Source organism: Gallus gallus, chromosome 1 (assembly GCF_016699485.2).
Source record: "Gallus gallus isolate bGalGal1 chromosome 1, bGalGal1.mat.broiler.GRCg7b, whole genome shotgun sequence".
NCBI lineage: Eukaryota > Metazoa > Chordata > Aves > Galliformes > Phasianidae > Gallus > Gallus gallus.
The window spans coordinates 153,979,500-154,004,754 of NC_052532.1; the positions used below are offsets into that span (position 1 = coordinate 153,979,500).

Below are 25,255 nucleotides of genomic sequence, written 5' to 3' on the forward strand. Positions count from 1 at the left end.
AGTATCACAGAATTACAGAATGGCCTGGGTTGAAAAGGATCACAATGATCATCTAGTTCCAACCCCCTGCTATGGGCACGGTTGCCAACCACTAGACCAGGCTGCCCAGAGACACATCCAGCATGGCCTTGAATGCCTCCAGCAATGAGGCATCCACAACCTACCTGGGCAACCTGTTCCAGTGCTTCACCACCCTCTGTGTGAAAAACTTCCTCCTATTATCTAACCTAAACCTCCCCTGTCTCAGTTTAAAACCATCCCCCTTGTCCTATCGCTATCCACCCTCGTAAACAGCCGTTCTGTCATGTTTTATGATTTTTGGTTACTGGTATTCCACATCGTAACATCATTTAGTGCACTGGGAGTTAAAGAGTAAATGCTCCAGTTCCAGGCACCTGTCCGGAAGATAAGAACTACACTCCCCAGGGGGCTTTGCAGTCAGAGAGGAGATATAACCTCTGGCAAGGTCACCTGATGTCTTTTCTTCCTTCAGCTCTCCTCCCTGCTGCTCGTCCCAACCGCACACATCGCCTCAGCACTACTATAAGGCCTGCAGCTTTCAGATACTCTCTCACTATATTAGATTTATTACCTTCAATTCTAATTGTGTTGTATTATAATGTGTTATTTTGCATTCCAATACCATAGTTAGTAAATTAGTTTGTTTTTCCTCAGATCGTTGCCACTGTTGTTTTAAATTATTTTGGGGTCCCTGGTTTCCCTTTTCCAGAGGCGCGGATTTTGCAAAATCCCTCTGCTCCACTGCTCATGGAACTGGGCTGAACCAGCCCAGTTGACATTCTTGGTGGAGAATGCGGGCAAAAGCTGCTTTTTAGCTTTTTAGAACAAATCTCTCTCTGCTCTCGGAGAGCTTCGTTGGGAAAGTTTATCTTTTGCAGGTGCTCACTGAAAACTTGACCTTGAAAGTCCAGGCAGACTGCCAGTATTCTGGGATATTTGTAAACTTTGAGCACTGCTATCTTACTTCAGTAAATAGGAAAAAAAACAAAGATTCCACTTTCTCTTTTACACCTGTTTGCAGAAGGAGCTCCTAATTTAACAGAACTTGTGATTTTTAAGCAGGCTCCCAGTCTCTCCCTTGAATCCTTTATGCAGTTTTTGAATGCTCATCTGATCACGCTGTTAATCTCCCTGAATGTACTGTTCATCATTTCACTCAGTATCTGGATTTATAATATTTTGAAGAAGCCCTCCCCAGAACCAGAGAATATTGAGTGGCAGGGAGTGTGGAAAGGCTTGGGAGAGACTTTAGAGAGATGGACATCGTCGGTGTCATGGAACTTTACTCCTGAACACCTGAAAGACCCTGAGAGCTTAAACAGATATTTGAGACAGGAATGTTGCAGCTCAGGCAGATCTGAGGAGGCACAAATGATTTGGGGCCTGGCTAATGCTTATTGGGCCTTATTCAATACTATCCCAGAGAGGGAGACAGTTTCTGAAATTGAGAGTCTCCAAGCTGAAAAATAGTGTCTCAGAGCTGATAGGGGGAATCTCCAGTTCCAGAGAGTGTCTTCTTGTTGAGAAACAGAATCTCCAGGCTCAAAGAGAGTTTCCAGGAGAGTCTCCAAGCTGAAAGGGAGAGTTTCCAAGAGAGTTCAAGCCAAGAGGGAGAATCTCCGGGTCCAGAAAGAAAGTCTCCTAGTTAAGAAACAGAGCCTCCAAGCCAAAAGGGAGGGTTTCTGAGCTGAAAGGGAGAGTCTCTGGGAGACAGTAAAAATGAGCAAAAGAGTCTCCAAGCCAAAAAGAGAGTTTCCAGGAGAGAGTCCAAGCTGAGAGGGAGAATCTTCAGGTCCAGAAGGAGAGCCTCCTAGTCAAGAAACAAGAAACAGAGTCTCCAAATCCAAAGAGAGAGTCTCCAAGCTGAGACAGAGAATCTCCGGGTTGAGAAAGAGAGTCTCCTAGTCAGGAGAGAGAATCTCAAAACCTAGCAAGAGTGTCTCCGAGCTGAGAAAGAAGGTCTCCAAGCCAAAGGGGAAGATCTCTGAGCTGAGAGAAAAAATATCCAGTCTCGATGAGACACCTTTGAATCCGAGCGAGACTCCCTTCAATCCAAACTCAACAGCCTTCAAACAGAACAAGACGTCCTCCTGTTCGAGCAAGTGACAATAGTAAGACTACATCATGTTTTGCCTTGTGGCGTTACCTACATGACCACGGAGAAGATATGAAGAAGTGGCATAAAAAATCTTCTCCTGAACTTCAAGCACAGATAGAAGAATTACAAGACAGATCAACCACCAAGGTGAACTTCTCCAAAAAGGTGATCGCTCCAGTGGCTGTGGAACAGGGCAATAGCCGTAAGACTAACAGTGGTAACAAATAGCAGGGCCCTGCCCCCAGCCAGGGAGGGAAAGGGATAACAGAGTGTATTGGACTGTGTGGATTAGATGGCCTGGCACATCAGAACCACAGAAATATAAGGCCCTGGTGGACACTGGTGCACAGTGCACTCTAATGCCCTCGAGTCACCAACGGACAGAATCAATTTATATTCATGGGGTGACTGGGGGTTCCCAAGAGCTGACTATGTTGGAGGCCGAAATAAGCCTCACTGGTAAGACTGGCAAAAACATCCTATTGTGACTGGCCCAGGGGCTCCCTGTATACTTGGTATTGATTACCTCAGAAAGGGATATTTCAAGGATCCCAAGAGATATCAATGGTCCTTTGGAATAGCTGCTGTAGACACAGCTGTCTGTTTTGCCTGGCCTATCAGAAGATCTGTCTGTTGTGGGGTTGCTACAAGTGAAAAAGCAATATGTACTGATTGCTACAAAAATGGTGCACAGATGGCAGTACTGTACTAACAGGGATTCCCTGCTCCCCATTCTGAAGTTGATTCGTCAACTAGAGAGTCAGGGAGTGATCAGAACACACTCACCTTTTAATAGTCCCATATGGTCAGTGCATAAAGCCAGTGGAGAATGGAGGCTGACGGTAGATTATTGTGGCCTGAATGAAGTCACACCCCCACTGAGTGCTGTTGCACTGGACATGTTAGAACTCCAGTATGAAGTGGAGTCAAAAGCAGCCAAGTGGTATGCCACCACTGATGTTGCTAATGCCTTCTTTTCCATTACCCTGGCCACAGAACGTAGGCTGCAGTTTGCTTTCACCTGGAGGGGCATTCAGTATACCTAGAATTGTTTGCCCCAGGTGTGGAAACACAGCCCAACCATTTGCCATGGGTTGATCGAAGCTGCTCTGGAACAGGGTGGTGCTCCTGAGCACTTACAGTACATTGATGATATTATTGTGTGGGGCAACACAGCAAGGGAAGTTTTTGAGAAAGGAGAGCAAATAATCTAGACACTTCTGCGTACTGGTTGTGCTATTAAGCGAAGCAAAGTAAAAGGACCTGAACAGAAAATTCAGTTCCTAGGTATAAAGTGGCAAGATGGACGTCGTCACATCCTGATGAATGTGATCAACAAAATCACTTCCATGTCTCTGCCCACTAATAAGAAAGAGACGCAATCTCTTCTGGACATAGTGGGCTTTTGGAGAATGCATATTCCAAACTACAGCCTCATTGTAAGCCCCCTTTATCAGGTGACACTGAAGAAGTATAATTTTGTGTGGGGTCCTGAGCAGCAGCAGGCTTTTGAGCAGATTAAGCAGGAGACAGCCCGTGCTGTGGCACTGGGGCCAGTACAGATGGGACAGGATGTAAAGAACATCCTCTACACCGCTGCTGGAGAGAAAGGTCCCACCTGGAGTTTGTGGCAAAGAGCCTCAGGAGAGACCTGAGGCCGACCCCTGGGATTTTGGAGTCGAGCGTACAGCGGGTCTGAAGAGTGCTAAACTCCAACTGAAAAGGAGTTCTTAGCCATGTATGAGGGAGTTTGGGCTGCTTCCGAACTAATCGGTACTGAAACACAGCTCCTACTAGCATCTCAACTGCCAGTGCTAAACTGGATGTTCAAGGGAAAGGATCTCTACACCCATCATGCTACTGATGCCACTTGGAGCAAGTGGATTGTGTTGATTACGCAACAAGCTCAGATGGGGAACCTCAGCTGTCCAGGAATCCTAGAAGTGATCATGGACTGGCCTGAAGGCAAAAAGTTTGGAACGTCACCAGCAGAAGAGGTATTGCAAACTAAAGAGGTCATACCATACACGGAACTACCAGAAAATGAAAAGAAATACGCCCTGTTCATAGATGGATCACTCCCCTCCGTGGAACTGTGTTTCCCAGGGACCTGGGTCCACTTGGTGGGTGATGCAGAAAAAAGGGGATGTTCAATGTGTACCACAAGGGAATTTGATGTTGGGGGAGTGCAGTCAGTAATTCCATGTTTATATATGTAGATTTGTGTGCGTGTGTGTTTAATGCTTGTTACATATTGCCTTTTGTTTGTATATATTAAGCATGATGTAGTGATGTAGAATAGGGGGTGGAATGTTATGGTTTTATGATTTTTCATTACTGGTATTCCACATCATAACATCATTTAGTGCACTGGGAGTTAAATAGTAAATGCTCTAGTTCCAGGCACCTGTCCAGAAGAGAAGAACTACATATCCCAGGGGGCTTTATGGTTAGAGAGGACATATAACCTCTGGCAAGGTCACCTGAAGTCCCTCAGTTTGTATAAAAACCTGGGATTGCCCCAACCCAAGTGCAGCACCCTGCACTTGGCCTTACTGAACCTTTCTGGGTTTTCATGGGCCTACTTCTCCATCCTGTCCAGGTCCCTCTGGATAGCTTCCCTTCCTTCCAGTATATTGACCTCACCACTCAGCTTGGTGTCGTCCGCAAACTTGCTGAGAGTGCACTCAATGCCACTGTCTGTGTCATTGATGAAGATGTTGAAGAGCACCGGTCCCAAGACCAACCCCTGAGGGATACCGCTTGTGACCAGCCTCCACCCTGACACAGAACCATTAATCACAACCCCTTTGGCTGCATCTAGCCAGCCAATTCCTAATCCACCCAACAGTCCATCCTTCAAATCCACACCGCTCCAATTTAGAGAGAAGGATGTGGGGAGGGACCATGTCAAAGGCCTTGCAGAAGCCCAGGGAGATGACATCCATCACCCTTCCCCTGTCCACTGAAGCCGTCACTCCATCATAGAAGGCCACCAGATTGGTCAGGCACGATCTGACCTTGGTGATGCCATGCTGGCTGTCTCAAATCACCTCTTCATGTCATATGTGCCTTTACATAGCTTCTAGGAGGATCTGCTCCATGATCTTCCCAGGCACAGAGGTGAGGCTCACCAGCCTGTAGTTCCCTGGGTCTTCCTTTCTCCCGTTCTTAAAAATGGGAGTAATGTTTCCCTTTTTCCAGTCACTGGGACTTCACCAGACAGCCATGAATTTTCAAATATGATGGAGAGCGGCTCGGCAACCACATCAGCCATCTCCCCCAGAACCCTAGGATGGATATCATCCAGCCCCATGGACTTATACACGTTCAATTTCATGAGGACAACTCGGACTTGTTCCACTGTTACAGTGGGACAGAAACCACTCCCCACACCCTCACCTAGAGGCTCATGGTCCTGGCAGACACCAGAAGCCTGACCACCCATGAAGACGGAGGCAAAGCACTCACTGAGGACCTCAGCTTTTTCTATGTCTGAGGAAGCCAGCTCCCTATTACCTTTCATGAGAGGGGGAACACTCTCCTTGGCCTGTCTCCTCCTGCCTATGTACCTGTAGAACCCCTTCTTGTTATCTTTCACATCCCTTGCCAAGTTCAGTTCCCTCTGCACCTTGGCTTTCCTAATCCTATCTCTACACACACAGACAACAGCCCTGTATTCCTCCCAGGACACACAACCCTGTTTCCACTTCCTGTACATTTCCCTCTTTTCTCTCAGTTTAAGCTGCAGGTCCTTGCACAGCCATGATGGCTGCCTGCCTCCCCTGCTTGACTGCTTCTGCTGGGGGATGGAGGGCCGCTGCGCTCTCAGAAGGGTGTCCTTAATGAGCTACCAGCTCTGTTCTGTACCCATGCCCTTAAGGACAGCTTCCCAGGGGATCCCATTCTGCAGTTCCTTGAGCAACCGGAAGTTTGCTCTCCTAAAGCACAGGGTCCTAGCTCTGCTTTTTGCCAGGCACACATTCTTCAAGATCACAAACTCCACCAAGGCATGGTCACTGCAGCCCACACTGCCTCCAGTCTTAACCTCGCTAATGCTCTCTCTAAATCAAACAAAATGGAATTGAGAAGTATGAATTACATGTCTCATACTAAACTCCTACATAAAAAGTCCATCTTGCCTTGGCTGTGAGCTTTTGCATGGCTGGATTTTTGTTTTTCTTTTAGTTTGCCTCTTCTTTATAGGTGAACTATTTACTAACTAGTTACACAGACGAGCACAGAGGCTTTGTGATAAATGTAATTGTCTCACCATTCATTTTCTTACTGCATGCACAATTCCCTCTGCGTGCACAGGTCCAAAAAACAAATTTTCGAAGAAGTAATAGCTAACAGGCAAATCTGGCTTCCTAATTTCCTTTTGTGAGAATCTGGACAAGTATTATACTGAAAAACTACACCTAAGTCATGACCTGGGGTCCAAATGTCTCTTCCCTCCCCATCTCCTCTGTATTCAGCTTTTGGCAATTTGTACAAATCGCTAATCTGATGTGTTTTCTGTCTGTTGAGTGGATTCTTATTCAGGATCCATAAGTATACAAGCTCTCACATTTCAACTAGCTTGAAACAAGATAAAATTTTCTAAGCAGAAGACACAATCTCTTAAGTATTACTACATAAGGTAATGTGAAACAAAAAAGAGATTGCCCAGACTCTTTTGCCAAACTATAATCTTTTCATTCATTAAGGAGGGTGTTTACACCACTTATTTTTAGTACCCTTCTAATAAGGAATTACAAGCTTTCTAAAATAAGGAATTCTTACCAAAGAATTCTATCAACAATAAAAGTTCACATGGGGAGACCACATAAATTCAAAGAAGAATCTATCAAAGGTTATTTAATCACATAAATCAGGTATCATATCTGGTTCAGTCACACTCTGAGCTGGAAATACACCCGGAAGAGTGTCAGGGCAAGGCTGCATGCTGCTTCCTCTTGTTCTCACTCTTTTCTAGTTATCTATTTACAGTACTTTAGGCCACAGGAGCCTGTGTCACACAGACATGCTAAAGATGCTCTGATGTACAGACATTTATGGCTGACCTAGTCACCACAGTACAGAATATGCTCAAAAGTGAAAGAACAGGGCACGATTCACCTCACCTCCACTTAAAAGGCCACGAGTTGTGCCTATTTGCCTCCACTGACTACAAAGGGAGATCAGGGTGACTGGCTGAGATACAAATCTCTGCATATATTCAAAAGATATTCACTCTGACAGCATTCATTACTGGGAACAATAAACAGAGCTTAGAAAGAGACTTCAGAGATTGCCTTTAGGTTTCCCTTTTTCAAAGCAACTGAAAAAGACAACTCCTCTGAAATGCTAGAGTGTAGCAATGCTTGCAAGTATCCAACCTAAACAGCTTTCTCAATCCAATTTAAGTTGTTGTGCATCTTTCTTGGTAGTAGGGGCAGCTTGAAGGGGAACCTGCTCCTACAGGACGATCCTTTACCTCAGTCCTCCCTACGTCATTTTCTCAGATGTAGTGGTACACTGCACCAGCGATTACAACTTTCCTGGCAAGATTTAATGATAAATCTGATCAATTTTGTGATCTGTACTAAGAATAAGTTTTTGTAGTTTTTTTTTTTTTTTTTTCATACTATAAAGAGTTCCTCATTCCCATTTACCACGAAAGTGCTGGAAATTTATAACAAGGCGTTTAAGAGAGAAATGGAGAAGGAGAAAACAGGAGTAAGAAGTTGGGGCTGCTAAAGTCAATACTGCCTGCAAAGGAAATATGTATCAGAGAACAACCTCTACGAATCACAGAATCATTGAACGGCTTGGGTTGGAAGAGACCTCAAGGATCACTGAGTTCCATCCCCTCTGCCACCAACAAACAGGGCCACCAACCTCCAGATGCGGCACTAGACTAGGTTGCCCAGGGCCTCATCCAACCTGTTTTGAACACCTCCAAGGAAATTATGACATGTCAAAGGGTAGGTGAGATGAATTCAATGTCTTACAACAATCACTTACGTACATATCCAGCACAAAGCAAATCACTGGCAATTTCATCACATCTGTAACCATTAGAATCAAAAAACAGTAGAAAACAATAACTATCATACAATTCCAAAATTACTATGAGGATAAAGATAGATACATCACCCTTCCTATGCAAACCAAGTACCTGAAGCCTCAGAAATATCTTCCAGAGCTTACCAAGTCAGCTAGATAGATGTCCTGTCTCAGCTCCTCCTGGCTATCAATCTCTGAGAGAGATATTATCAGGCCTCTGGTTAATCTAACTCAGCATATGCTGCAAGCAATGGGCAAGGACACCATTGTGTATGCTAGCAGATCTGAAAGAGCAAGAACAACATCCTTTCTGAAGAGAAACTGGGTTACATTTACATGTAAAGAAATTAAAAGAAGATACAACCACAGCAACCTAAATTGTCTTATTTCAAATTCAGTGGATCCACTAGAGACTTGCAGGATTGTTTATACTACAGAGCAGAGTATGCAAGAGCTCAGAACAAGCTCTGAGGAGGCTGACACATCTACCTAGGGAAATGCTGGACCATGGCAAGAAACTCCACTATTAGCATAGCTTCACTATTAGTTATTCACATCTATGCTGGCCAGCATAACTAAATTGTTCTCATATAGTCCAAATAACTTTGAAGAAAGCCCCATTCCATGCTAATTTATGAGTAGTGTGTTCATTTGTCTACCATGAAATAGGTGTTCTCAAATAGACCTTGTCACTGCAGCATACAGAATGGAAAAGCAGTAGATTTAAGCAGAGCAGTGTCTGAAGTTATGGTACATATACCATTTCAGCACTGCTCACGCATAATGACTGCCTCTTTGTTAATTGTTTATACAATTTTTACTGCAGTGTAAGTACCTGTGGGAAGTACTGCTAAGGCAAAGTTTACTTAAGGAGTCTCCGTAGAGATGTCTAAAATCCCCCCAGAGGAGCTTACATTTAGGAACATGCTCTGACTTAGTGGCAGGAGAAGACAGTCTTACTCTGGGAAATTTGAAGAGAGTAGTCCCTCTAGGCTAAAAACTGTCATCACAGAAGCCCTGACCCTCATCACAGTACTAATAATGGCAATGTCAAATTACCATTTGTATCAAATATCTGTGTGTGATTTATCCAATTTTTTTTCTAAATAACTATCTGCTTTGTGCTCTTCATGTGACTCTAGGTTGGTGTAGAACCTTAATTCTACAGAAGGATGAATATACGTAATACTTTCCTAATACATTACACTTAAGCCTTTAGCAGAACCTACATAGTTACCTTCACTCCTAACATAAAATCGGAAAAAAAATCACTTTGAATCAGGTTAATTTTACAGTGGTAGAATTCCATGGAAACAATTCTAGTTTACCACAGCATACATAAAGGTAGTAAAGGGACTGTTAGAGTGATGAAACACTGGAACAGGTTGCCCAGAGAGGTCGTGGATGCACCCACCCTGGAGGAGTTCAAGGCCAGGTTGGATGTAGCTTTGAGCAACCTGGTCTAGTGGGATGTGTCCATGCCTACAGCAGGGGTGCTGGAACTACATCATCTTAAAGATCCCTTCCAACCCAAACCATTCTATGATTCTATGACTCTAAATTAATTGAATGACACATGCGATGAATAACAATTCTTACAATAGCACTAGTATGGCAGCCAATGTAACGTTTAGCCACAAAGGTGGGGACTGGTAGATGTTTCGCAAAAATGCAGCATGTTCTCCATCTTTTAATGAATCATGTGGTCAGTATTCAGCCCAACAAATTCTCCCAGTCCAAATTTGATCTCCAGTCTTAACTAATCAGCTGTGTTCCTCTTGTCCCTCCCCGTCACTTGAGGAAGACAGCATGAGATGAATCATACTCTGGGGATGCCTGTTTTTTCTGTCAGTTCCTGACATTTCAAGCTTGATGTTTAAGAAACTGTAAGTAAAGAAAGCTGAACCTTATCTTGAATGCACTTACAGCATGTTTAGAGAAATGAAGACATATATGGTAGCTAGAGATGTGACCTAAAAGTTGAAATACAAGGAGTATCAGGACAATTTTAATACAAGTTGGATTCAAGAGAGCTATATCCATGTATGGCACTGTTGTTGTGGATGTACTGGAGCTAGGTTGTTTGACATGATTTAAAACATCCAATTACAGCATTCCTTGGAAGTGTTGCTTTCAACTCATAGAGTACAACAGCTGCTTTGTGGTCTATTGAATGTTTGTATCTTTGTACTGGTAGGTCTACAGTTGTCAGTGTCATCGTATTTATCTTCCTGTCAATTCAGTAAAGAAGCTAAGTCATTGCAAACACATCGCTGGACAGGCTCCATTTCTGCAGCTCTAGTGTTGGGAATTCAATAAATGGCTGCAGGGGACAGAATTAGAGAAGCCATTCCAGTTAAAAAAGGAAGGGAGGAAGGGAGGAAGGGAGGAAGGGAGGAAGGGAGGAAGGGAGGAAGGGAGGAAGGGAGGAAGGGAGGAAGGGAGGAAGGGAGGAAGGGAGGAAAAGAAAATTACATAAACTAAAGCTTTTCACAAATTCGTAATAATTAGGGCAAACAGGTCCATCCACAGTATAAACAAAATACTCAAGAGAACATGTTAAAAGTATTATTCCAGAAACTCCTTTAGCCTATTGATTGGAGTAGAGGAAAAACAAAAAGGGCTATTACATCATGGTTCAGAGAAGGTAATTTTTTTTTTCCCAGAACAGCAGTTGCATGAAAAATATATAGTTAAATTATATTTCTTAAATTTAAAATTTTAGTAGCATACGTAATTCTTATTTCTTTTGTACACTTTCTTTCAAATGGAGCTTTCTGTTTTCAGCTGAGGTAAGGATAACAGGTAAGGAATCTGTTCTGAAAGCAACTCATAGAAGAACACCTTCACTTCCCTCTCTTAGCAGTGCTGGATATTAATTACACACCAGGTGGAATCCAAATATGTGAATCCATTGAGATATTACATCACAATGTGAAAAAAATATATATATAACTCAATAATTAACCCTAAAATAGAAGATACTGTAAAATACAGTTTTCTATTTCTAAAACACCAAACGAAGAAAAAGAATATAAACAGGACGGGGAATGACTGTTTGTGAGGGTGGATAGTGACAGGACAAGGGGGAATGGTTTTAAACTAAGACAGGGGGGGTTTACGTTAGACCTTAGGAGGAAGCTTTTCACTCAGAGGGTGGTGACGCACCGGAACAGGTTGCCCAAGGAGGTTGTGGATGCCCCGTCGCTGGAGGCATTCAAGGGCAGGCTGGATGTGACTCAGGGCAGCCTGGCCTAGTGGTTGGTGACCCTGCACATAGCAGTGGGGTTGAAACTAGATGATCTTTGAGGTCCTTATCAACCCAGGCTATTCTATGATTCTATCATAATCATGCAAAACAGGATAAATGACATAAAGATATTTGATATAGATACCATTGCCATTATTAGTAATCTGATGAGTGTCAGGGCTTCTGTGATGACAGTTTTTAGCCTAGATAAACTGCTCTCTTCAGATTCCCAAGAGAAAGACCTCTTCCTGCCACTAAGTCAGAGCATGTTCCTAAATGTAAGCTCCTCTGGGGGGATTTTAGACATCTCTACGGAGACTCCTTAAGTAAACTTTGCCTTAGTAGTACTTCCCACATGTACCTACACTGCAGTAAGAATTGTATAAACATTTAACAAAGAGGCAATCTGCGCTTCTTGCAAATAAGTAACACAGATATAATCTGACAGAAAGGGACGTCCAAGAGTACAAAACTATCACCAAGAGTGCATTGCAATAGGGAAAGTATGAGAATAACTCAGAAACAACAGTCAATGCACACGAGTTACAGGATCACCATCAACACAATTATGACACTGCTGCATTTCTGTCCAAGTTTAATTTTATGGAATAAAAGGTACTTCACAGAATCTTTTCAAGCATTTTCACCACCAGAACCAGTCATGTCCACAGTTAGCAGAACTAGGCTTAGACAGGCATGTTTGAAATGTTTTTCAAACTATTCACTAAAAGCCATTTGTTTCTTCAAAGTAATTACCTCAGATTTATCAGCACCCACGGAAGCTGAAAATGACAAAATCTTTTTTGGACCAAGTCTAACACAAGAACATGTGTGCCTCTTAGAAACTGAAATCTATTTTCTTTTTGCTTATAAATTGAACGTGCTACCACAGTACATGAAGCAAAAATGACAGAAACAAACCTCAAGGCAACACAGAGAAACACGCTGAAACCCTCCATCAGTTTATTCTGTTGTATTTAGTGCTTGCACAAAAATCACTTTTTTCCCTGCTTTTCCTATGGGTTAGGATGAAGGAATACAGAGCACCAAGGTCTGATAGAGTTTTACTGATCTACCTGAGGTTGTGTGGTGCCCAGTGACAGGACGAGAGGCAATGGACCCAAATCAGAACACAGGAGGTGCCCTCCGAACATCAGAAAGGACTTTTTGACTGTGGGAGTGACTGAGCACTGCCAAAGTTTACCCAGAGAAATTGTGGAGTCTCTCATCTTGGAGATCCTCAAAAGCCACCTGGATATGGGCCTGGGAAACTTGTGCTGGGTGGCACGGATTAAGGTGGTTGGACCAGGCAACCTCCAGAAGTCTCTGCATACCTCAGCTCTCCTGGGACTGTGTGGTTCTATGAATTCTAGGGAGAAAGGACCTCAAACCATTAGGATGTTGAACTCAGTCCCTTCTGTTTGCAGGCAACAAGAGAATATATGACTAAGCTGACATCACCCACACACTACAGGCCACAGAATCCTTTCCTGCCCCTTAACAGACCTTAAGACACCTCATGGAGCAAAAAATCATAATCAGAATTGTGACTGAAGCCAAAATCACAAATACATAAATTGTTAAACACCTCCAAATTTGAAACAGAGAGATGTGCTACCAGACAGATTCAAATCCTTAAGATACAGTACTCAACACTTCTCATTTCACAAAGGCCAGGTACTGTGGTAGTACTCAGAGCCCAATGAAACTGGTATTATACTGTATGAGGCACTTCTAAAGCATACAATAAATGACAGTCCCTATCCTTAACAGCTGACAATCTAAACACCACTTTCATTTCTGATGCAAATCTTTCTACATGGTTTTCAAGTGACTTTAAAACGTGGCAAGCAGTTAATGCAACTTCAAGTGTATTCATGCACTAAATTGCATCAGTTCAAAGTACCCTGCACAATTTATTTTCTTCTGTGCTGATAACTTATCAGTGACATGATAGTATCAATATAAAACTTACGCTAAATTTCTTTCTATGTAAAAAGCAATTCTAAATGGAAAACAAAAATAATCAATACATGCTGCTGTACGAAGCATGAAAAATCATGAGAGCCATATACCAACATGCTAATAATTTAAAAGCTGTAACCTGAACACATACTCAGAATGAATTTTAAAAAGTTGCAAAATCTTCCTTCCAAAACACATCTATTAAATTAGCAGGTTGCATATTAAAAGTCACCTGAGATGTTCACACATACATCAGCGAAGAGGTTAGTGTAATTCATTACTAATAACAAGAAGGTTTACTACAAAATGTCATACACTAACATATACACCCCTAAGAAGAAAAAGAAATCAGCATTCTCTCACAAAATTGTTTCAGGCATTCATCACTACACCACAGACCTTTCTTCTGAGTATCTACAATATCCACAAGTAAGCTTTGCATATAAGCTCTGATTACAGTCAGTGGAGGTCTACAATTCATCAGTGGCATCTCATGCCATTCAGACATCTGCTTTGGGCCTTTCGAAGTAATCAATGTATGGACAATTAAATCTAGCCCTGTCTTTCTACTAGCTCTAATAGAAATGTAAATACTGATTGTGTGAAGTTAAGCAAGCAGATGACTTCTCTCTGGCTGGAGGTGAAAGTAAATGGATGCACCAATAGAAACTAACAGACCAGATAGGAGACATTACCCGTTACAAGGAACAGGCAGCGCCTTGACAGCCTCATCCGTGACACCATGTAAAGCAGAGATGATTTAGGCAATGGTATCAGAATTAGCAAATCTGGGACCAATGAGTGAAATGTAATTAGGCACAGGTTGCTTATTTGGCACGGACACAATGACCAAAAAAAAGAAAAAAAAAAAGGAAGGGAACATGCCTGACAGGGTACAAATGTGAAAAATGAAGAGTTCAAATTCACCAGTGAATGTGATCCAGTATCTCCAACATCTTGATTTACAGGAGAATTTTACTGTATTGCATTTTATTTATTTTATTTTATTGTAAGTAATTGTACGTAGTAATTAGTAAACTTAGGTAACAAAGTAAGAAAACAAATAAATGGTGTCTAAGCTATCAGCTCAACTTCACTTTAAAACAACCATTGTCCCATGTCTGATTTCCGTAATACCTCACAGTCAAATATTCCACAAAATAAAATAATCACGACTATGCTGAAGAACATCTTTTTTCCTTTTTTATGATTCTTTTAAATTATTAGAAGTGTAATCTCGAAACTTAACGCAATTGCTTTTTAAAACAAGAATAAACCAGGATTCAGCTTTTTTTTTTTTTTTCTTTTTTTCCTGAGAAAAGCAACTTTTTTGACTGGCAGGCAGACTTACACTACGTTTCTCCCTTGATCTTCTCAGAAGCATGAAACTTTTAATTAAGTATGCAATTACAGTGTTGGGTCAATCCACATTCAAAGACTAAAAATGGCCTCCCTCAAAAGTGAACATTCCAAAATAAAATATATTCTGTAATTATGACAGCTTCCAAAACAGCCCAGTCTTGTAAAGATTCTCTTCCTCACAAAAAAAAATTATCCTCAGAGCCAAGTTCATCCATGGCCATCAATGAAGCCTATCTTTCTTTTTAATTTCTATCTGGGAAAGCAGCAGTATATCTTGCAGACAAAAACAGTGATTTAGTGCTCCACTGGATAACAGAAATTGTGCCTGTATTTTTAGCATAACTGTCAGGGTTAAAGCTACTACTACTGCTTTCACACATACGCTGCATTACAGACTGAGCCTACAATGCAAACATAAACCACTCCTGTTTTATATAAGGCTTCTGAAATCCTCATGTAAAATTTGACAGTATTCCTGGCTGTTAAACCATTCAGGATGAACTGATAATCCTAGCTCAGTAGTGGGTGTGTATTAATACAGCACTTCCATTCTAAAGAGGGATGGATATCTTCTCAACAGAGATAATACGTAATACAACTTCTCTGACAACCTTTACATAAAAGACTTTAGACTGCAAATTCTGCATCTTCTCATAATTACAGTGACAATTAGAAATCAGTTCTAAGAAAACATTTAATTACGAATTGCGTAACAGCCAACTCCCAAATAAGAAATGAAATTCTTCAGAAGGATATCATAACTGAGAGCCATATTACAAAGGCAAGAGATATCAGTGAAGCGAATAGACTGAAGTGTCTGATCTTCTGTGCATTTTGTTGCCCTAAGAATTTTCAACCAAACACTTCTATCTTGAATGCAGAGTAGAAATGTTCCAGTGCTGGAAAAAAATATCCTATTTGAAATGCAAGTATACGCTTACAAATAAAGTATCAAAAACCATTTTTTTCCCAATTGAAACATACAAATTATCTTCAGTAGCTGTGTTAGAAAATGTAGTGATATCAGCATTTGCAAAACCTCTGAGAACTGCTTAAAATTATGCAGATGTTACAACATGTTACTCCAAATAAATGAAATCTAATAGGAAATAATTCCTACGCATGTATATTTGTATGCTCTAAGCTGTGGTAGAAGACTGCTATACATACTGTCTTCTGTGATGTCATATTCCCCAAAAGGAGCTCAGATGCTGAAAGGTATTACAGATACCCAGCAACTTTTGTTGTCAGAAACACACAGAGAGAGGAAATTTTGGATGCCAGGGGGAAGTTCTTCACAGAGAGAGTGGTGAGGTGCTGGAACAGCCTGCCCAGAGAGGCTGTGGATGTCCTGTCCCTGGAGGTGTTCAAGGGCAAGTTGGATGGGGCCCTGGGCAGCCTGGTCTACTATTAGATATGGAGGTTGGCGGCCCTGCCTGTGGCAGGGGTGTTGGAACTTGATGATCCTGGGGGTCCCTTCCAACCCAAGCCATTCTATGATTTTATGACTCATGCTATGAAATGAGTCAGGATTTTCAGCCATTTCTTTCATTCCTTCAAGAGACTTAGAAATTGTTTTATTTATGATGGAAACAGCAATCTTATTGTCTGCAGGCTTCAAGACATTACCATTTGCAGCTCCAGAAGGATTTCATATAAAATTTTAATCCCCATTACGTATGAAAAATAAGAATGAGAAAGTTTTGTTAGATCTTATAAATCTAGTCCTGATCACCGTAACATGCATCTCTGACAAATCAATGTACATGAAATAACCAACACACTGCCACGCAAAACAGCACTGGTTTCAGCTCAAGGACACACAATATAAACTATCAACAATTTACAGTATTTCTTGTTTGCTTCAGCTGTTAACAGACCATGGTGTAAAAGTTCTTTATAACTGCAATTTTTAGTAGTTGACTAAATATACAACACATCTTAAATAAGTCAAACTAAATGACTTCATGGTGAGTCCTTTGGAAGAGTAAAGAGAATTAGAACAGGACAGAACCTGTCCTGGTTCTGTGTAAGACAGAAGCTTCCTAACCAAGTAAAATATTCTGTCTGGGGCCCTGTCAGCTAAGATTTTTTTTTACAGATAAAAATCATTTAGCACTGCCAATTAACATCTGGGATCCAGTACAATAAGGGCTAAAATTTCACTGACATTTTTGGGTTTTGTGAAATCAGGAAATCAACAGGGGATCTATTTCACAAGATATCATACTCACGTACAACATAATGGCATCCATCCTGAAGTATATTATTTAAAAAACGAAAAATAGCTTCACCTTAAGGCTATAAATTGCTGCAGCCAACTGCAAAATCTCCAGACTTCTGTTGCCTACTCTGCTGAAACATCTGAAGCAGCTTTTCTGAATGAGAACTCAACTAAGATGAACTCTGTATCTAACCAATATTTCACATTCTCCAAGGAAGAGTGGTTTTCTGTCTGGAAGGCTGAATTGGATGAAATATGCTTTGAAGCCCTGCATAAAAGCTGAGCTCCTACAGCCTGACTCCTTGCTAAGCCTCTTAACTCCTCAGTTTATCCATCCGGCTGCTCCACAGCAGTTTTTACAGAAGTGGAGCTACGCAGTGTAGCTTCAGACGGGGTAAATCAACACCATTTAATCAATTTCAGACAAGTTATACCAATCTGCAGCATCCAGGAAGTTTATATACTACATCTCTCTCTCACACACACACTGGGTTTTAATGCTGACATTTCCCAACATCTTCAAGGATTACCTAAAAATTATAGAAGCTCCACTATACTTTTACAACTATTAGGTGACCCTGTTGATTTGAATGAATCTAAAGAAATAAGATAGAAAGCAGTAATAACAAATGAAGGGACAGGGAACTGACTCTACAGTAAATTGAGAACTGTGGTAAACAACAGAAACCAGAAAGGTTTCAAACAAAAGATGGCTAAAGAAGAACAAAGAGAAAGAACTGATTCAGGTCAGGTCATAAAGTAAAAACAAAGATCACCTCATCACTAGAACCGCTCCTGGAAAACACAACAAATTCTAAGTAAAGACCTTACCATATGAGATTCCATGTAAGGGATGGAACATCTCCCATTTGAGGACAGGCTGAGAGAGCTGGGGCTGTTCAGCCTGGAGAAGAGAAGGCTCCAGGGACACCTGACAGCAGCCTTTCAGTATGTAAATGGGGGCCGTAAGAAAGAAGGGGACAGGCTCTATAGAAATATCTGTTGTGATAGAACAAGGTGAAAATGATTTCAAACTAAAAGAGATTTAGACTAGGTATAATGAAGATGTTTTATGATAAGGCTGGTGAGACACTGGAACAGGCTGCTCAGAGAGGTGGCAGCTGCCCCATCCCTGGAGACATTCTAGGTCAGGCTGGACGGGGCTCTGAGCAATCTGATGGAGCTGTAGGTGTCCCTGTTCACTGCGGAGGAGTTGAGCTAGATGGCCTTTAAGGGTCCCTTCCAGCACAAATGATTCTATGACATAATTTCATCCTCCTTAAAGCCATCATGCTTAATCCACAGAAACAGGACTTGTAATGAGTCTAGTTCATTATATACTAGACATACAAGTTAACTCATGAGCGGTAGAATGCAGGCATGCAGAGAAACTTGTCTAAGTTCTCACAGCACTTCACAACAAAATCACCAGCAGACCACCACTGTGCTTACACCCTTACAATTTATTCTAAGATGAAATCTTACTTCCACCTTGAAAAACATAAAACATATATATATATATATATATATATATATAGACAGACACAGTAAAGTGAAAAGTAAACTAGCATTGCTCAAGTGACTCTCCAACCTGAAACATCAAGTAGACATTTTATTATTTCATTGCCTAGGACTGCTTTGGCTTAAGCCTCTCCCAAGACATTTAGGCTCGTTGTGAGCTATTCTAATGCTGGGAAATTTCACACAACAACTCAGCATTTTTATCAAAATCAAAATATAACAAAATAAGGGAAACTTAAGTGGGAACAAATGAGAATAGATTTACAAAATGCTAGAATTAGTTAAAATGCAGAGAAACAGCCTCACAAAATTTTACAATTTTTGTTCACAGCTCTCCTTTCTGTGTGCATTCATACATACTGATCTGTCAGAGAAAAATCTATTTTTACTGCTTTTCATTTCTATCTGCACCACAGTGCTGAGAGCTATGATAATCTAAACTGGATTAAGTTTTGGCTGATGCATCATGGACAAATTACTAATTGAATTCTACCTGTAAAACATCTCAGAAAGACCATACTGGTACATTACAAATGCTTCTTTTTGCTTTTACTGTATGTTTAATATTTCTCACATACATAGTGCTACAGTTGATTCTGTGCCATACAGAAAAAGCATTACTAGATTTCGAAATCCCTCTAAAATACCCTTCCAAAGCCAACAGCTGAAGGGGGAAAATACTTTTCAACTTTTAAGTATAAAGTTTGAAAATTTAGTACTAGGAAAGAAGAGTGCCATTGTTGATTATAACAATTTTACCATGAAATTCTTGCAGTAATAACCAGAGTCCATTCCCTTCTTGAACATACTGCTCCCATATCAACACACAGTATGAAATTGCTCAAAAGCCTGGGAAATTCATGACGCCATCACAACTAACCTGATCCATCATTAATGTAAGTCAATGTATGTCACTCACTGTGACTTCTGCAGAGAGACTGTACGGATAATCATACAGTGATGTAAATCCAAAATAATAGATTTGCCATTCTAATGCCTTTATTGCCTATTAAATGTAAATTAATACTTTGGAAGGGAAAAATAGGTCATGTATTCCTCTGGCTGATTCCTGCATAAACACTATGGACTTGATTCAGTTGCCCATACCTAGATGTATAGAGTATACTAAGATGCACTTGGGAGGCCACGATACCCTAAAGAATAGCAGATAAGTCACAGAACCTATGGAAGGTTTGCACCCTTCCTGAGTGGAAGCCAGATGTCAGCTAGGGTAATTGAGGGCATCCTGAATGGCACTAAATGCCTACACAGGACAATTTGAGTGGAACCTCTACACCAGTATTCAGCTCCGGTCTGGGACACCTAAGACCAACACCTACAACACATTACCTGAGCAGCTCCCCAGGACTCTAGACAAAAATCCCACTGACTGCCAAACACAGCCTTCTAGCACACACTGCAAACACCTGAACTCAGGTGTTTGAATCCTAAGACAAATTCCACTCTCCAGCCAGGTGGGATTATTACCAAGATATGAACCTCGGTTTGGCTCACCTAACTGTAGGCAAATGAACTCAACTGTTTATTGCTACGGCAGTAATTATTGTGTGATCTTTTACAGACAAAGCAAAGAGAAAGATCCCTTCACAGATTGATTCAGTTAAATGCCTAATTTTGGATAAGACTAACCAAAACTTCACATATGCACCAAAGCACATAGGTACATGCTCAACCACTTTTACCGAATGCTGTAGCTAACTTATAAACTTACTGGCAGTACAAGCAGAGGGCTGTATTTCCCTTTCTTGTCATCCTCCTGTTCATTTGTATTTTCCTTCCTAGTGACTTATAAAGATCAACATAGCGTTTTCTAGCTCAATCACACTCTTCAAACACACTTACTACAGTGTTAATAGGATCCTAACTGATAAAAAAAAAAAATAATGCATTGCAGCTTGACAATTTGGCTTTTCACAGAACCAGAAGCACTGCTTTTCAAATCTCAGTACCAGATGAGTACTAAAGGTTGCGTCAAAGTTTTCTTGCAAAGAAGTCCACAAATTCCTATTTTAAGCAATGTATGAAAAATTCCACGCTGCAAATATAAGAGTTATGCCGTGGAAGAAAAGAATAACAAAGGAGAATACTTTAATACTTCAAAAAATTAATCACCATTGAAATAAATATGAACAATAGTGTTAAAGGAGTGGAGGAAGACTTGCAAGAAAAACTGCATGTCTGCCATCTTTGGAGCTTGCTGAATTGCAAAGGACACTGAACACTAGTGAAACACTGGGCCAAAAAAGCCAACTTACTAGTAGAAAAATTCAAAGAATAACATTACCTTGTTCCAGTCTGAAGCATAGGGAACGTTTCGCAGCCTCTATCTCAGGACTTGGATGATCCAGAACACGTCTGCACCACTGCAGGGGACTTAGTGATTTCTCTTGAAGAGTGAGAGTCTTGTTAGGCAAGACATACAACCTTAACCAAAATACACACAAATGTCAGCAAGAAACGCAATACTTAAGATTTTACATTTCTACTCTCAGTTTCCTGCCCCCTTGTAATTTTTAACAGTGCAAAAGCTGCAATGTAATATTCTAATAAAAAGAGATACTCTGAAATAAATGAGTTTAAACTCATTTTCTTCCCTCCTCAGCAAGCCAGGTGCCAAATTACATACTCTACAGGTCTAGAACTGTCAATCTAGATTCAGTGAGACTTCTCATTAAAATCCTGCATCTCATAATTAAGATGGTCAGAATTTCAACTAGGTTCAAAGTTCAAGTGCATTAGCTGCTGTACGCATTTAAAGATGTACAGGCAACAAAGAAGCTACCAGTTTTCCCTTTCCTATTTATCTTTACTGGAGATTACATAATTTCAATATTTGATTTTGCATATAAATTACAATTTCACTGTGATGCTTTGCATTTTAACCTATAATTTAATCAACTTATCAGAACGCTGATGATAATGCAATTTGTACACAGTGCCTTCTCCTAGATGAAGCAAATGCTGTACAGCAGTCAGACTTTTAAAGATTAGAAAACATTTGTAGAGAAACAATGAAAACTCAATTCCAGCAGGAAAAAAAAGCATGCAAGAAGAACTAGTATATATGCATTATTCTCATGCACTATTCTCAGACTATAGTAGGCAACTAATCAGATGGCCGAGCACATCAGGAAGCCAGGTATCAGAGTAGATTTCATGGGTAAATTCTTGAAGCTGGGATTTGTGCTGCTGCTGCTGCCCTTGCAGATTAGCTCACAGGGGCAGCATCAGCTCACCTGGGTGAACACAAATCTTCCCAGGAAATGAACTATTATTAGCTGCCCAAGATCACTCTCAGCTTATCGGCCTCACCACTTCTGATCAATGAGGATGCAGACTGTCTTAGATTCTCTGTATCAGCAAAATGCTCCACAGACTGCAAAGGGATTTAGTATCCAAATAGGGGGTACAAAAGGCAAGACAACAACAAAAGGATTGAGCTCCTCAGGTAGACCACTTTCAGCTTTTCACCTGTTCAGAGCTTTGGTTCACCAACTACCCAAGCCAGAGTGTAACTGTTCTCCCATTTCTCCCATCTCTGCTCTGTATCTGTTCCTGTGAGGTGGGTGAATCAGTGCTCCCCGCCCAGTTCACAGCAAATCAATACCCTCACCTCAACTGGTATCTCTCCTGGCAGTCCCAGAGGAGTTCAACTATTGAATTTCTCTAAAGAGAAGACTAATTTCCCTTTGCTTCCTCCAGTGCTTGGCTACGTATTTAAAAAATGATCCTGTGGAAAAAAAAAAAAAAATGGGAAAAGGAAAAAACAGAAAAGCTTTGAGCTCTCCTGTTAACTTGCAGAAGCGTGTCAAAAGCTACACGTCCAACTGATGAATTCTCAATGATGAAACACATAAAGAGCTGACAAAAAGATCTGACTTGTCTGCAATGATGCTAACCCTGTTTTGGGGTTTTTGTGTGTGTGTGTGTGTGTGTGTGTGTGTGTGTGTGTGTGTTTGTCTGTTTTTTATGCAAAGAAGAAAAAAAGCAAAGGTCTAAAATTAGTAATCAGTAGTAATCAACAACCAGGGCACGCAACGGTCTTTGGCCTCCCAGATACCATTTTGCTTTGAAGACTTGCATGACAAAAAGCCCCAGGCAGCTGACATCACACAGCTGACCGTTAATGGACAAGGATGGAGATTCAGCCTTGAACAAAGAATGTCCAACCACTAAAGCAGCTCCTGGCAGAATAAATAAGTTGCCAAATTCTTCATGCAGAGAGAGATACAGTTGTGTGACATGTAGGCAAGTTTTCATCCCAGTAAAGCATTTAAGAATGCTTACTGGGGGCAAATCAAAAAGGACCCTGATCAAGATCATCACTCAGTTGAGGCACACAAAATAATGCTGACTTTGCAGTGCCCAGTGAAACATTAACAAAAAGGAATAACATTTTGGAGGAGGACTGGGTCACGCAAATCCTCCGTGTGGAGGAAAGTTGAATCATTGCTGCTCCTCTGTCATGGGCACTTGTAGGATTGAGGCAAAGTCAGGACCCACAGCCCCAGAAGAACATTGCACAGACCAACAGCGAACACAGTGAAACCGCACTAACAACACATCCACACAATTTTTGGATGATTCTCAGCTGGAGGAAGCAATTGTCAAAACCTGAAGCATGGCATTACCTTGTAGCATGAACAAGATAAAGCCAACGTTCAAGAAATATTTACGCTATTCGGACTGATTTTAAAATCTTTTTTCTGCTACCAACATAAGGACGTTTAAATGCTTCTCAGCTGCGCTACGCTGTATTCTCAGCTCACCTAAACTTCCTATCAAAAAACTGCAATAATTAAAAAAAAAATACGTTGAAGCTTCGAATGATACTTAAGACAGATACGTGAAGATGGATAATGCAGACCATATGACTGAGACTGTGTGTTGTGTATGAACACAACCAAGCACCAATTATGCTCGATACAGTTACGCAGCATCATCTCCATAGTATTTCTGCAGTCTGGATAGTCCCTGAGATGTCTGCATGTTTTGCTAGGGCAAGTTGGGAAGCACCAGACTTTATTTATTTATCCCTTCTGTCTAAAGAAACCCCTTCTTTTTGTTCTCAAGGAATCCTTCTTCTAGGTTAATTTTCTGTTAGGCTTTATTAATTTGCTGTTCGTTGCTGCCTTACCCGATGCACCAGCACACCGCCATGTGTCCTGGCGCTACATGAAGATACACAAACAACCCTTCAGATCTACGCCTAAAAGACAAAAGCCCTCCCAAATCCCTTAGGATCTGCCACAATCGGACTGAGATTTTAGGATGGCGAGCGAGGCAGCGCTGCCCTGATAAAGGATTTCCCGAATCCCTTCCAATATTTTTAATTCCGTATGTAAAGCGGAGGCTGGAACTAGGCTGACACCTCAAACTGGGGGAGCCAAGCATCCGCGGAGAGGAGAATGCAGAAGGGGCAGACGCAGGGAGGGGAGCCGAGGGGGCAGGCACTGGGGGTCCCCACCGCGCCATGTTAAAATAAAGGAAAAAAAAAAAAGAAAAGGCAGAATAAAGAGACAGATGTAAGTTTAAGCAGCACGAGATCAAGTGGATTTGGGGGCTAATGCTAATAACGCCTTCAGCCAGCAGCCGGGGAGCTCGGCAGCCCCGCAGGGGGCCCGGGGACGGCCGCGGGGGCGATCCGCATGTACCATGTATCCTCGTCCTGGCCGCAGCATCCGTCCTCCAGCTCCAGCACCGCCACCTCGTCCAGCACCGTGGCAGCCCCCGCGCCGCCGGCCTCCTGCCCGCCGCCGGCCGCCTTGAAGTAGGCGAGGGGCTCCTGCGGGCCGGGCGCGGCGCCGGGCAGCGGGCCGGGCACGCAGGGCGCGGCCGGGGTCGGGGTCGGGGCCGGGGCCGACCCAGGGGGGCTGGCGGGCCGCAGCGCGGCGGGGGCCGGCGGCGGGGCCAGCAGCAGGTGCGGGCTGGGCGGGCGGGCGGCGGCGGCGGCACGGCTGCGGAGCTGCTCGTTTTGCTTCTCCAGCTTGCGCACCAGCTCCTGCAGCTTCTTCACCTCCAGCTCGGCGCTCACGGCCGCGCCGGCGCCGCTCCCCTTCACCTCCGCCATCATCGCCGGCTTCAGCAAGGCGGCCTCCATCCTGCCGGCCCCTTGCCGCGCCGCCACAGGGGAGCGCCCGGGCCCGCGGGCGCTGGGGAGGGAGCGCCGGGAGCGGGGACCCTGCGATGCGCCGCCCGCTCCGCTCCGCCGCTGCTGCGCCTCCCGACAGCGGCGGGCAGGGCGCGGGCGGGCCCGGTCCCCTCCCACTCGGCAGCCGGAGCGGGGAGGGAACAAAGCCGGCGCCGCCGTCTGGCCTCTCGGCTCGGGGCCGGGCCGGGACGCCGAGTGATGGGAGCCCGTAGGTGTCGAGGCGGTAATTATGCAGATTGTGGTGTGATGGGAACGTGAGGCGCAGCGGGAGGCTCTGTCGTCAGGCCCGAAAGGAACGGATGCAGGCATAAACGCGCGTTTGTGGCTGTGAGACGTGCTGATGCCTCGGGTCTTCTGATTCACAGCAGCGTGTTTTCAGAACAAGTGTTGTGACGAGAGCTGAGGGAGCTGGGGCTATTTACCTATTGAAGGAGGCTCATGGGAGACCGCATCTTTCTCTACAACTGCCTCGGAGGAGGTGGGGGTCTCTTCTCCAAAGCTACAGGCAATGGTACAAGAAGAAACGGCCTCAGGTTGCTCTAGAGGAGCTCTAGGCTGGATATTACGAAAAGGGGTTGTGAAGCATTGGGA

At 42.7% G+C, this 25,255-nt stretch overlaps 1 protein-coding gene across 3 annotated transcripts in view; it reads right to left on the minus strand.

Moving 5' to 3' along the window:
• Positions 1–24,988, minus strand: part of SLAIN1 (SLAIN motif family member 1) — a 55,065-nt gene extending 30,077 nt beyond the window's left edge. The window contains exons 1-2 of one of the 3 annotated variants that reach the window (XM_417002.8): positions 24,168–24,988; positions 20,798–20,937 (exon numbers count right to left, since the gene is read on the minus strand). In XM_417002.8, the coding sequence (XP_417002.7) occupies positions 20,798–20,937; positions 24,168–24,973 (946 nt within the window). In that variant the 5' untranslated portion in view covers positions 24,974–24,988. Of the gene's footprint in view, positions 1–20,797; positions 20,938–22,126 lie in introns of all 3 variants that reach the window. The other 2 variants (XM_040654969.2, XM_040654985.2) reach the window with 2 other exon arrangements.
• Positions 24,989–25,255: the final 267 nt, after the last annotated feature.